General features: G+C 38.6%; 1 protein-coding gene across 10 annotated transcripts in view; it reads right to left on the reverse strand.

Annotated features, from left to right (window-relative positions):
- The window catches only part of UTRN (utrophin), a 627,344-nt gene that overhangs the window by 451,056 nt on the left and 161,808 nt on the right, over nucleotides 1-14,480 (reverse strand). For all 10 annotated transcript variants that reach the window (XM_023729352.1, XM_023729345.1, XM_004368852.2 and 7 more), the window contains 6 exons: nucleotides 11,526-11,618; nucleotides 10,110-10,187; nucleotides 9,677-9,769; nucleotides 7,477-7,649; nucleotides 6,986-7,101; nucleotides 6,152-6,312 (listed from right to left, as the gene is read on the reverse strand). In XM_023729352.1, the coding sequence (XP_023585120.1) occupies nucleotides 6,152-6,312; nucleotides 6,986-7,101; nucleotides 7,477-7,649; nucleotides 9,677-9,769; nucleotides 10,110-10,187; nucleotides 11,526-11,618 (714 nt within the window). The remainder of the gene's footprint in view (nucleotides 1-6,151; nucleotides 6,313-6,985; nucleotides 7,102-7,476; nucleotides 7,650-9,676; nucleotides 9,770-10,109; nucleotides 10,188-11,525; nucleotides 11,619-14,480) is intronic.

Consider the following 14,480-nt stretch of genomic DNA (forward strand, 5'->3'; position numbering starts at 1 on the left):
AATGGTCTGACTGAGACTGGAGGAACCCCAGAAGACATGGCCCCCAGACTCTCTGTTAACCCAGAAGTGAAACCATTCCCGAAGTCAACTCTTCAGACAAAGATTAGACTGGACTATAAGACATAAAACAATACTCGTGAAGAGTGTGCTTCTTAGTTCAAGTAGATACATGAGACTAAATGGGCAGCTCCTGTCCAGACTCGAGATGAGAAGGCAGAAAGGGACAGGAGCTGGCTGAATAGACACAGAAAATCCAGGGTAGAAAGTAAGAGTATGCTGACATACTATAGGGATAGCAACTAGGGTCACATAACAATGTGTATATAAATATTTGTATGAGAAACTAACTTGAGCTGTAAACTATCACTTAAAGCACAATTAAAAAAACAAAAGAATGACTGCTGTCGCTTACTGAATGCTTATTAGTATCATTTCAGGCACTTTATAAGTCACTATCTTTATAAAATAACAAGCCCTGGTGGTGCAGTGGTTAAAGCGATCGAGTGCTAACTGAAAGGTCAGTGGTTCAAAACCACCAGTGGCTCCACGGGAGAAAGACATGGTAGTCTGCTTGCAGAGATTTACAGCCTTCGAAACCCTATGGGATTGCTACGAGTCGGAATCGACTCAACAGCAGTGGGTTTGGTTTTTCTAGCTTATCTTTATAAAACAAGTGGTTTTACCCACATTTTACAGACAACACTGTGGTTTAGAAGCTTAGTAACTAACCCAAAGAGGGGAGTTACAAAGCTGAAATTTAACTCCAAAGTCCAGGATTTCTGCCTCTCTAAAATGTATTTCCTATAATTTTGAAATCCAAGTGCACCTATTCTTCCAGTTAAAGAAAGGACCTTGGAAGATGATGGAAAACAGGTGAAAAGAAAATCATTTGTTCTCTTAACCAAGTAGCACAATTACAAGCTACTAGCTCAAAAATAAGTAAATAAGTGACCCTCATGATTGGCAGAGTGTGAGTGGCAGGAGACCTGCTGACTTTGACATCAGCCAAGTGTCAGGTGACTGCTTAGTGATCCTTCGGGAGTATAAGAAGCAGCATGGTTGTACTAACCACGAGTACAGACTGAAAAAGTACATGAAATCTCAAAACCCATGCTATAGAACACAACAATTTCCACTCCTCACCCCCAGATAATAATAATAATATGGTGAAGAATTCATGACCAGGCTATAGGACCTGGTCAACTGCCCACTTCAACTTTTCTGTTTTTCCCCACCCAGCCGTACTGCAGCTGGCTCCTATACCCAAGTCAAATATTTGGGAATTTTGGGTACCACAATCTTTGATAGCCTAAAATTGACCATGGTGAGAGTACCTATACCAAGAAAACCAGCAAACAATACAAATCAGATTTTGGGTTTTGCTTTGTTTTTTGGCTTGTTTTTGGTTTTTTTGGAGAGCTGGTTTGCCAGCACACCACTGGCTGGTAGCACAGTGGTTAAGAACTCGGCTGCTAACTGAAAAGTCAGCAGTTTGAACTCACCAGCAGCTCCACAGTAGAAAAGACATGGCCATCTGTTGCTGTGACAATTACAGCCTAGGAAACCCTATACGGCAGTTCTACTCTGTCACATGGGGTTGCTATGAGTCAATCAACTTGACAGCACATACAACATCACTACCACCACCAAGGATAAGAGATATCAGTTAAAGTTCTACCTGAAGAAAGGACCGTAAAACCAATTCTCACCTGCCCCTAACTCAGCCTACTCCCCAACTTCTGCATGTCCCAACCAAGACCAGAATCTAAAAGTGGTACTGCTTTTGGTTTTTTACATATTTTGGGGTTTCTAATTAACTAGAAGGATGCTTTCCTGGCCGTGATACCAAAACAAATGTCAAGAGCACCAACACAGCATAAATATCAAGCCCCTGGGAGGCAATGGTATTGGGAGAGGGGAAGGATACATGCTGCAGGGTCTGCAACTAGCTGTTACTCAGCACTACCATGTAACATGTACATGTTGCAGTGATAGCCTACGATGAGGCTTATCTCAAGCTGAACAGCAGAACCTTTATGGTAATGAAAGATCAAATTAAGCATGTGCACTTCTGGAATACCCACCATGCCTCTGTCAGTCTGTTGTCCTGTGGTGGCTTACGTATTGCTGTGAAACTGGAAGCTCTGCCACCGGTATTTCAAATACAAGCAGGGTCACCTTTAATAGACAGGTTTCAGTGGAGCGTCTAGAATAAGACAGACTAGGAAAAAGGGTCTAGTGGTCTACTTCTGAAAAAAATGGCCAGTGAAAATCTTATGAATAGCAGTGGAACATTGTCTGACAATAGTGCTGGAAATGAGCCCCTCAGGTTGGAAGGTATTCAAAATATAACTGGGGAAGAGCTGCTTATTCAGAGTAGAGTCGACCTTAATGACATGGATAGAGTCACGTTTTCAGGACCTTAATTTGATGAGGTAGCACAACTCAAAATGAGAAAAAATAGTTGCAAACATCCATTAATAACTAGAACGTGGAAAGTACGAAGTAAAGCTCTAGGAAAATTGGAAGTCGTCAAAATGAAATGTAACACATAAAGATCAATATCCTAGGCTTTAGTGAGCTGAAATGGACTGGTATTGGCCATTTTGAATCAGTAAATCATGTGGTCTACTATACTGGGAATGACAAATTAAAGAAGGATGGCTTGCATTTGCTGTCAAAAAGAAGATTTCAACACCTATTCTGACGTACAACACTGTCAGTGACAGGATGATATCTATATGTCTACAAGGAAGACCAGTTAATACGACTATTACTCAAATTTATGCGCTAATCACTAAGGCTAAAGATGAAGAAACTGAAGATTTTTACCAACTTCTGCAGTCTGAAATTAATCAAACATGCAATCAAGATGTATTGATAATTACTGGTGATTAGAATGCGAAAGTTGGAAACACAAAGATTGGTAGTTGGAAAATATAGCCTTGGTGATAGAAACGATGCAGGAGATGGCATGATAGAATTCTGCAAGACCAACGACTTCTTCATTGCAAATACCTTTTTTCAACAACATAAATAGCAACTATGCATGTGGACCTCACCAGATGGAATACACAGGAATCAAATAGACTACATCTGTGGAAAGAGACAATGGAGAAGCTTAATATCATCAGTCAGAACATGGCCAGTGGCTGACTGTGGAACAGACCATCAACTGCTCATATACAAGTTCAAGTTGAAGCTGAAGAAAATTAGAGCAAGCCCATGAGAGCCAAAATATGACCTTGAGTATATCCCACCTGAATTTAGAGACCATCTCAAGGACAGATTTGACTCATTGAACACTAATGACTGAAGATCAGATGAGTTGTGGAATGATGTCAAGGATATCATACACGAAGAAAGCAAGAGGTCATTAAAAAGACAGGAAAGAAAGAAAAGACACTGAAACTTGCTCTTGAACCTACAGTTGCTAAAGCGAAAGGAAGAAATGATGAAGTAAAAGAGCTGAACAGATGATTTCAAAAGGCGGCTCGAGAAGACAAAGTAAAGTATTATAATGAAATATGCAAAGACTTGGAGTTGAGAAACCAAAAGGGGAGAACATACTCAGTATTTTTCAAGCTGAAAAAACTGAAGGAAAAAACTCAAGCCTCAAGTTACAATATTGAAGGATTCTATGGGGAAAATATTGAATGATGCAGGAAGCATCAAAAGAAGATGGAAGAAATACACACAGTCATTGCAGAGTTGGTCGACATTGAACCATTTCAGGAGGTAGCATATGGTCAAGAACCAAGGGTACTGAAGGAAGAAGTCCATGCTGCACTGAAGGCACTGGCGAAAACCAAGGCTCCGGGAATTGACAGAATATCAGTGGAGATGTTTCAATGAATAGATGCAGCACTGGAGGTGCTCACTCATCTGTGCCAAGAAATTTGGAGGACAGCTTCCAAGCCAACTGACTGGAAGAGATCCATATATGTGCCCATTCCAAAGAAGGGTGATTCAATAGAATGCAGGAAACTGTCAAACAATACCATTAATATCACAGACAAGTAAAATCATGCTGAAAATCAGTCAAAGGAAACTGCGGCAGTACATCAACAAGAACTACCAGAAATTCAAGCCAGATTCAGAAGAGGACATGGAACAAGGGATATCATTGCTGATGTCAGATGGATCTCGGTTGAAAGCAGAGAAGACCAGAAAGATGTTTACTTGTGTTTTATAGACTATGCAAAGGAATTCCACTATGCGGATCATAACAAATTATGAATAACATTTTGAAGAATAGGAATCCCAGAACACTTAATTGTGCTCATGAGGAACCTGTACACAGACCAAGAGGGAGTCGTTCGAAAACAACATGCATGGTTTAAAGTCAAGAAAGGTATGCATCAGGGTTGTATCCTTTCACCGTACTTATTTGATCTGTATGCTGAGCACCTCTTCTGAGAAGCTGGACTACAGGAACAAGACTGGGGCATCAGGATTGTAAGAAGACTCATTAGCAACACGCGATATGCAGATGACACAACGGCGCTTACTGAAAGTGAAGAGCACTTGAGCACTTACTGACGAAGAGCAGACTACAGCCTTCAGTATGGATTCCATCTCAGCATAAAGAAAACAAAAATCCTCACAACTGGACCAATAAGCAACATCATGATAAACAGAGAAAAGACTGAAGTTGTCAAAGATTTCATTTTTTTGGATTCACAATCAATGTAAATGGAAGCAACAGTCAAAAGTTTAAACAACGTATTGCATTTGGGCAAATCTGCTGCAAAAGGCCTCTTTAAAGTGTTAAAAAGCAAAGATGTCACTTGAGAACTAAGGTGTGCCTGATCCAAGCCATAGCGTTTTCAATCACCTTATATGCATGTAAAAGCTAGACAACGAATAAGGAAGACTGAAGAAGAATTAATGCCTTTGAATTGTGGTATTGGCAAAGAATACTGAATATACCATGGACTGCTAGAAGAACCAACAAATCTGTCTTGGAAGAAGTACAGCCGGACTGCTCCTTGGAAGCGAGGATGGAGGGATTTTGTCTCACGTACTTTGGACACGTTATCAGGAGGGACCAGTCCCTGGTGAAGGACATCATGCTTGGTAAACTAGAGAGTCGGTGAAAATGAAGAAGACCCTCAACAAGATGAACTGATGCAGTGTCTGCAACAATGGGCTCAAGCATAACAGCAATTGTAAGGATAGTACAGGACTGGGCAGTTTTGTTTTGTTGTACATGGGGTCACTATGAGTTGACACCTAACAACAGTAACAGTGTAAACCCATGGCCCCTAATCTCAGTTCCTATTTTGATACAATTATAAACTGTATAAGTTAAGGGCAATCAAATGCTCTTAGAAATGGAAGGAAGTTTAAAGGTCATCTAGTATAGGTAATCAAGCAGTAGTATCTAGCTTGTCTGTGATGAATTCTTCTCCATTCCACAGAAATAAGGATAATATAGGAAGATACATGTTAAGCCAAAGTTATTCATTGTGTTTTATTCAAGATATTTTTAAATGTCTGTGCTGGGAATAATTATTATTTATATATTGTCATTGGTCTGTGAAATGCAAGTGTCTGGAAGCACTAACATTGTCCGACAATGTTCGAGCCCTCTCTCCCACAGCCATTCCTCCATGTTCTTGCATATCACAAGTGACAGGGAGCCTCTCTGGGCCATCCACTGTAACGTTAGGTAACCATGATTGCTGGGAAGTCTTTACTTTTATCTATCTCTCTAGATGTTTCACTGTAGGAGATATAATGGTCAGTCTCGAAAATGAGGGAAACACAGATCACTTCTAACCATCTTTCCTAAAATTGCTGAGCACAAGTCTACCTGACTCCAGAGCCCTTGCTCTCTCTTGTCAGTATTTCCAGGTTAACCAAAGAAAGAGCAATAGCTTTAGACCCTAACTCCACTTTTGTTGTTGTATGAAATTATATATTTTTCTTCTTAAGTCAGTCAAGTCACAGTTTTCTATTACTCCATGTCAAGGCATGCTAATGGATAAACCAAACTTCTTATACTAACGTAAGCTGAGAAACTAAGATGTTCTCATTCAAAGTAAAAACACTCTAAAAGAGATTTTATCTACCTAAAAGGGTTTTTACCTAGCTATTAAATAGTATGACAAGTCGAACATTTTAATAAAAATTCATGAAAACTTACTTGAATATTAATTTCTCCTTCTTCACATTCTTTCTTGTATTTCCTTGGAAGTGTTTCTACTTCACGAATATCATCTATAGTAACTTGCTGAGGTAGCACCTCAAACAAAGATGTTAAATACATAATTATGGATTTCTTGTCAGGAAGCTGAACAGCAACATCTAAAAGGAGAAGGAAATAAGAACCAGTTTAAATTAGATGTCCAAAATATGTGAATTGATCAATATTAGATATAAAATAACTCTCCTTAGTACCCATAAACAATACTTAATATATATTCTTTGTAGTACCATGGCTCAGTAAATTTCTATTTTATATAACAATATATGAGACAAGGCAAAGCAGAGTATTTTGGTACCCTAAAAGCTACCCCAAAATGCTCAAAGATAAGCTAACATATGTTACCATTTAAGATAATGACAGACTTTATCCAAACCATGAAAATAAGTGTAGTATTCAGCCCTGCAACATTTGCAACTAGTGTTCATAACATAGGCAATAAACTCACACAAAAATTCAATTTGATGAACTAAACCAAATATTGAATTGTTTATCTAATAACTGTACTTTTCTAAAACTTTAAATCTTACTCTAATAAAGATTAACTATTCTCCAATAATATAATTAAATCTCTCCCTAAAGAATCCTACAGATTGCTACATATAACAGACACTAATAACTTAAATGCAATAAAATGGCTTCCACATATACTTCAAAGGAAAAACATTCCTCCATTCTCATAATTCATTTTAAAAAGGAAAGAAAAAAAGACACCACTTTTCAAGTATTCAAAATTATAAAGAAAACACGTTGTGATTAAATATTGAGCAATACCTTCAGGATCTAACAGCTTTTCAATTCCCAAATAAGTCTGAGCCTTGCTGAAGGCATGTTCAAGTCTCTGAGTTGGGGACATTTTAACAACTCTATCCCAGCTGAAGAGGTCAGGTCTGATATCACCAGGAAAATAAGATGCAATGAGGATAAAACATGTGGGAAAAAAGTAGTCATTGTTATAATTAATATATTTTACTATTTAGATTTTTTTTTACTTGTAAGTTAAAGAAAAGGTTCATCTTTTAAGTTATAACCCAAAGCCTTGTCAAATATATGATATTTAAAAGTAACTTACAAAGATGAAAGCAACAGGTAATCCATTCTAAGGTTCTTGGAAATAAAAACTTGAACTACTATTCTGGCAGAGCATTTGCAGAGATGGGAGTGGTAGTGACTGGGAAGTGGCTTCAGGGAGGAGAAATGGAGGAGGGACAGAGAGGAGACACAAATTTGTAACACCTACTTCTAAGTAGAATAAAATGGCTCACTTGTGTCGGTGGAGCACAGCATTAAAGGCGAGTCCGTCTGTCCAGCTTGTGGTGAAATTAAGGACGTTGACCTGACCATATGGCCTGGTGGACTGGCGCACCCAGCTCAGCAGGATCTTCTCACTGTTTGTCTGCTGCAGGTCTGACATGATATCCTTCATGACATCTTTTACCTATTTAAGAGAAACCATGTCAGCCTAATAACTTAATAAAGTTACTTGAATCAGGTCCTTGAATAAAGAATATTACATTAATTAACCATTATGGATCAGGTAATTGGCACTCATTCTATTTCTATATTTTCCCTTAAAAACTAGAAAGATAATTTTTTTTTAGTGGTTATTTTGGGAAACTAGGATTTAGAGGTGATTTTACCTATCTTTATGCACTACTATATTTTCTACAGTTGAAAAAACACTTGTATTATTTTTGGTTATAATGCGTATTACCTATGTTATCACAAAAAGGAAACATTTTAATACTATGCATTTAAAAGACTGTTTAATAGGAAAAGAACCCAATTTTTACTTTCTACAAAAATGTGGAAGAAGACAAAGATTAGACAGGCCCACAAAACAAAATGAGACTAAAGGGGCCCACCAGCACAGGAGCAAGACTAGCAGGCAGGAGGGGACAGGAAAGCTGGTGATAGGGAACCCAAGGTCGAGAAGAAGAGTATTGACATGTTGTGGGGCTGGTAACCAATGTCATAAAACAAATGTGTACTAACTGTTTAATGTGAAGCTAGCTTGTTCTGTAAACCTTCATCTAAAGTACAATTAAAAAAAAATTTTTTTAAAAAGATAGGTGAAGTAACACAAAGTCATAAAAAAAAAGAAGAAACAAATTTTGACCGACAACAAAATCAAAGAATGAAGTAACTTTCAGATGGCAGTAACGGTTATCATCTACAACTAACATATTTTAAATAATATTCCAAAGTGGCACACATGTTTTAAGGAAGTACTCAAAGAATGATGTATGTATAGAAAGAAAAAAAACCACAGGGGCCACCTTAAAGGGGCTCCTACTGGCCAAATCTAGGATAATTTGAGCATCAAAGTAAATAATGATAGCAAAAGATTATAATCTATTGAGTAAGTCTACAATGATATATACAGATGCATGGATGGACGGACAGACGGATAGATAGATGGAGAGATGAGACAGATAAACAAGAGACAAGGGAGAGGTCTTCCTTATGTTCTATTTACACAATCTCAAAGTATATCCCCACAAGATAGTGTTTAATAACAAAAGGTAGTCACTGGTAAACCTGGCTGATACCACCTTCACCAAATGCTAAAAGCTAACACTGTTAGAAACAGAACTATGGACAGACATGCCTCCTGATATGACACACTGAGAAGAACACAACATCACTTCTGCGGAATCCCTGCTGAAAATGAACAGTCTGAACCTAACCCTGGGGAAACATCAGCCAAACCCACACTGAGGACATTCTACAAAATAACTAGCCTTCGGTTAACTGGTCTCTTCAAAAACGTCATTATCATGAAATACAAAAAGAGACTCAGAAACTGTTCCAGATTAAAGAGACAAGATAAACAAATGCAATGCATGATTATGGATTTTCTTTTGCTATGAAGGATATAGGGTCGCTGCGAGTTGGAATTGACTCGAAGGCAATGGGTTTGGTTTTTGGATTTGGTATGAAGGCTATTATGGGACAACTGACAATATCTCCATAATAGCTGTAGATTACATAATTGTATTGTTTCAGCATTATTTTCCTGACTTTGAAAGCTATATATTTTATCTTATCATTATATAAAATAGTAATTATCACTTTATCTAATAATTAATTAGAATATATACCATTATATATTAGGATATATTTTATATTAAAGTTTTATTGTGGTTATATATGAAAATTCCTTGTTTTTAGGAGAATTCCTTAGTTTTAGGGAATGCACACTGAAGTATTTAAGCAGAGACAGAGAAATATAGAGAACTGTTAACATTTGGGGAATCAAAGTGAAGGGTCTGGGAATTCTCTGCATTATTCTTGTAACTTTTGAATACACCTGAAATTATGTCAATTGTTTTAAATGTAATATTTTTTTAAAAAGTAGATACTTTCTTCCTATGCCAGGAAAACAGAGCAGTTTGTCAGCCTTTTCCATTCCAGATGATATATTTTCAACTTCTAATAAAAAGTGACTCAAAATGTCCCCACCTGCCAGTGTAAAATGATGCTCCAAAGTAATCCCAAAGTCAGTTTGTGATTTCCATCTACGATGTCAGTTCCTCCTATATTTACTAAATCCACCTATTAGAATGAAAAAATACCTTTTAAGACAATCTTTCCACAGAAGACCAGATCTTCATTTTAGCAGGCTGAGTCAGCAGTATAAGTGAATGATAAGAGATACTTCATTTTAGAGAATTAAGGTAAAATTTAATCTTGGAAATATATTATTTATACAATAGATCAATAAAGTAATCAGAAAAAGCACATGACTATGTATTCTTTCACTCATAGAAAAGGTTCCATACATATGAGAAATGTTTCTAAGAATCACTTGATGCCAGTGCACAGAGCAAGTGGCTGGTATCAAAATAACGTCCACGATGTAGCAGAACCCCAAAAGGCACATTCACAAACTTACATTGTTCTGATGTAAAACCTGCAGCACTCTGTTGACATTATTTAAAGCATGCACCCTTGTGGAGCCACGTTCCTTTGGCTGGAAAAATAAGACACAAAAATAAATAGAACAGATTTTCCCTTCACGTGCCTGATAAACACTGACACCGAGATGCATATGTAACAGCAAGCTCAGAGGGCAGTACCCCGCTGTGCCAGGAACTCCGATTTCTCCGGCGACCCTGGAGGTTGATGTTCACAAATTCCCCAACTAAGAACATCTGAAGATAGTGGTTCTCTATCTTGCCTAAAGTCACTCGGTGGCGCAAAGAGTTAAGTGTTCTGCTACTAACTGAAAGGTTGGCAGTTTAAACCCACCCTGAGGCACCTCTACCAAAAGGCCACACCCATGAAAACACTGAAACACGTGGGCTAAACATGAGTCAGAATGAACTCCACAGCAGCTGGTCTGGTTTTTTGGTAACACTGGAATCTCCTAGGGAACTTCAAAAATGCCAGTGCCTATATTCTGCCCCACCCCCTAAAGACTGACTTAAATGGTATGGGTTGTGGTCTAGGCTTTGCAATTTTTTAAGGATTTCTGATGATTCTAATGTGCAGACAAGTTTGGGAACCACTGGTTTAAGAACACAGCTTCTTTTATCTAAATTGGTCTAGATGCAGGAAGATTTAGGAAAAGTGTGTCACCCTCATACTACACTAGTGTGGACATAGCAGGGAGGTGCTGTGACAAGTTCCAGGTGTGCTACAAGAGCCCGTAGGGAAGGCAGGAATTGCCACCTTGGGAAAGGTGATATGGGCAGCTTCTTTCTGCCTCACTGGCCAGGGAATCCTATCTGAGAAAGGGATCAATTTCTCCAACAGGTGCCTACCCACCATCTGGAAAACAAACGGGAGAGTATAACACCCACACTCTGGCAAGAAAGGAATCCATCTGCCTTGTACATTAATTCAGTCTCTGGAGGTATTTCAGTGTGAATATAAAATACCTTACACATAAAGTCATAGGGTTGAATTTGATGAAGAAACAAACATAAAGATAATACTGAAAACCTGAATAAAAATAAATGCCATAGTTTTAAACAGTTTTTTAAATATTTGTTAAACAACGCTTAAATGTGTTTGTCTCTATACTCTCTACTGTTCAAAACTTTATGCATGTTTCTACATATTCATTCTTCTTTTTCTTTCTCAGCCTGGGCTATCTCAGAGAAATGAAGATTTAAGGTTAATTTTATCTTTGATTAAAATAGAGCCCTCAAGAAAGCCTAAATATTGCTCTATCAAAGAACTGGTTAAAATATATCTTTTCAATTTTCCTATTTCGCTCTCATATTTTGAGTATCCGTAGTGGGTAAGTATCGGTAACGACCAGTAACAATCTGCTGGCCTAGTTCTTAAAGATGATGCCTCTCACCAGTGATGTTCCTGTGAGGCCTTCTAGAAGATCCAATAGCTTCCTTCCATCTTTGAGGTCTGTGAACATATCACTGATAGGCGGCTTTCCACTCTATAAAAGAAAAGGTAAAATATGGGTTACTTCAGCAGCAAAAATTCCAAATATAATTGGCAAATAAACAGGTGGTTTTATTTTTCCTGTTAAAAAGTCCTGAATGATCTGTAGACTATTCAAGCTTTCCTTGTATAGAAAGAACAAGTACAGAGAATTTTGAAATCTTGTAACATTTTTTTTTAACCTGAAAAGTATACTTTGCATTATTTCTTAGAATGGGAGCAAAAAAAAGCTATGGTTAATTTAATTGCCTTCACAATGGTATGTATTCCTGAGAAAGAAATGATAAAGAGATGCATTAAAAATGTATAAAGGAGCACACAGTCGCTGGTTCTATCCCATCACTGCACTTTACGGTATGACAGTGTCTCTCAGAATTACCATTACAGGGCAGGTAATTTTGTCATCAAGTTCACCTCTCAGGTGCTAAGTTCATGATTTCTAGCCATTTATTTCTTAACGATTAAGATACTTTTGGCTCTGTGATTCATGTGATTCATGTGATTCAAATGTCAACAATATCTGGAAGGGCTGATAAGACAAAAAAGTACTCCGTTCATCCAGTACAAGTCCAGTATTCTGACTGACAAGGCTTATAAAAAACAAAATCAAACTCATTGCCGTCCAGTCGATTCTGACTCATAGCAGCCCTCTGGGACAGAGTAGAACCAACTCATAGGGTTTCCAAGGCTATAATTTTGCAGTGGTTAAGAGCTATGTCTGCTAACCAAAAGGCTGGCAGTTCGAATCCACCAGCTCCTCCTTGGAAGCTCTATGGGGCAGATCTGCTCTGTCTTCTAGGGTCGCTATGAGTCGGAATTGACTCGACAGCAACGGGTTTTTAATCTTTGTGAAAGCAGACTTCCACGTCTTTCTCCTGCAGAGCAGCTGGTGCATTTGAACTGCTAACCTTTCAGTCAGCAGCCAAATGCTTAACCACTGTACCCCTAGGACTCCTTACAAGGCTTACACCCCCCCAAAAAAAAAAAGAAAAAATCTATTGCCATCGAGTTGATTCCAACTCATAGCGACCCTACATGAAAGTAGAACTGACCCACAGGGTTTCCAAGGAGCCACTGGTGGATTCGAACTGCTGACCTTTTGATTAGCAGGAACAGCTCTTAACTACTACACCACCAGGGCTCCACAAGGTTTATAAAATTCCTAAATTCTTGTCCCTGACTAAGGAATAGCATCATCCTCCACTGATGAAAATACTCTGGCATTAGATACCAGAAAATTCCACTCCATTCAGTTTGGCAGATCCTTGTCTCCATGTATGATGATAAGATTCTGTGCAACAAGGCAATTCACCGCACAGAGAAACAGGAAGCCTGCTTTAAAACCAGGTCAACCACTAACTAGCTGGCGAACCTAGATCAACCACACAACCTCTTTCTAAATCATACTTTACAGTGAAGATAGAAATAATATATTATGTGAAAATGTCCTGAAAACGATAATGCACAATGTAATAATCAGTGCGAATGGTCTGCAATTAGCTACTAACCTAAAGGTTGGCGGTTTAAACCTACCCAGTGGCTCCTCGGATAAGAGGCCTGGCAAATTATATCCGTAAATATTACAGCCAAGAAAACCCTATGGAACAGTTCTACTCTGTAACATATGGGGTTGCCATGAGTTGGGGTCCACTCAAAGGCAGCTAACAACAACATTACTGTGAAAACTACACAGATTAATACATATAAACCTGTTTTCGTCAATTACAACTCATAGCGACCCTACAGGAATGAGCAGAACTGCCCCAGGGTTTCCAAGGAGCCGCTGGTGGATTTGAACTGCCGACCTTTGGGTTAGCAGCCAAGCTCTTAACCACTGGGCCACCAGGGCTCATACATATACCATATAAAACAAAATTTTATTCTGAGCTTGAAATAGAAAAGAGGGAGGAAGTCATCCAGAAGTTTCCTAAAACCTTGCATTATCCCTTTTTCTGATTTCTTACCTGTTTTTAATTAAGTATAATGTTTTGTCAACTAATGATTTATACCATGTACCTTTTCTGTGGTTCATACGCTACAAATGAAAGAAAGCGTGGTAAAGTTTTCACCACAGAATCAGTAAAGAGAAACCAAAAAAACCAAACCCACTGCCGTCTAGTGGATTCCGACTCATAGCGACCCCCAGGGTTTTCAAGGCTGTAACTTTCTACAGAAGCAGAGTGCCATATCTTTCTCCTGCAGAGCTGCTGGTGATTTCAAACTGCTGATCTTTTGGTTAGCAGTCAACTGCTTTAACTGCTGTGCTGCTAGGGCTCCCAGTAAAGAGTAAACTGGAACTTATTTGAATCCGAAACAGAGGTGCTTTTCTATTCCCAGCTGCCATTTTCATGAGCAGTGATGGTGTCAGGGACACACAGATTATCTCAATCACAGTAACAGTTTTACATGAAGCAGGAGACACATTCCAGATGCAGAACTTCAGAAAGCAGAGCAAGGGGAAATTTCCCACATTTTAAAGACTTCCTACTCACTATCGGTAAAAACAAAGGGCCAAAGTGCCCCTTACCACCCCTTACCACCTAGCTACCTTTGATCCTCCTCCTCCTCCCCCAACCAACCAAAATACAGTTCAGCCAATGTGCCACCAAATAACCAGATTCCCTTTCAAGAAGAGCTGAACAACCCTGGTCTTAGACATAGAGACGACACAAAAATGTAAGTCAAGTTTATGGGAGGGAAAAAAAATGAGGCTATCGAGACACAGACAGGATCTTAGGAAACAGAGACCGAGAGGTATAGGTGTTGCTGTGGTTGTTAGTTACCTTCCAGTCAGCCCCTCAACTCATGGTAACCCATGGACTGTTGTGATCCATAGGATTTTCCTGACTGATTTTTT

Source organism: Trichechus manatus, unplaced genomic scaffold (genome assembly GCF_000243295.1).
Source record: "Trichechus manatus latirostris isolate Lorelei unplaced genomic scaffold, TriManLat1.0 scaffold00002, whole genome shotgun sequence".
NCBI lineage: Eukaryota > Metazoa > Chordata > Mammalia > Sirenia > Trichechidae > Trichechus > Trichechus manatus.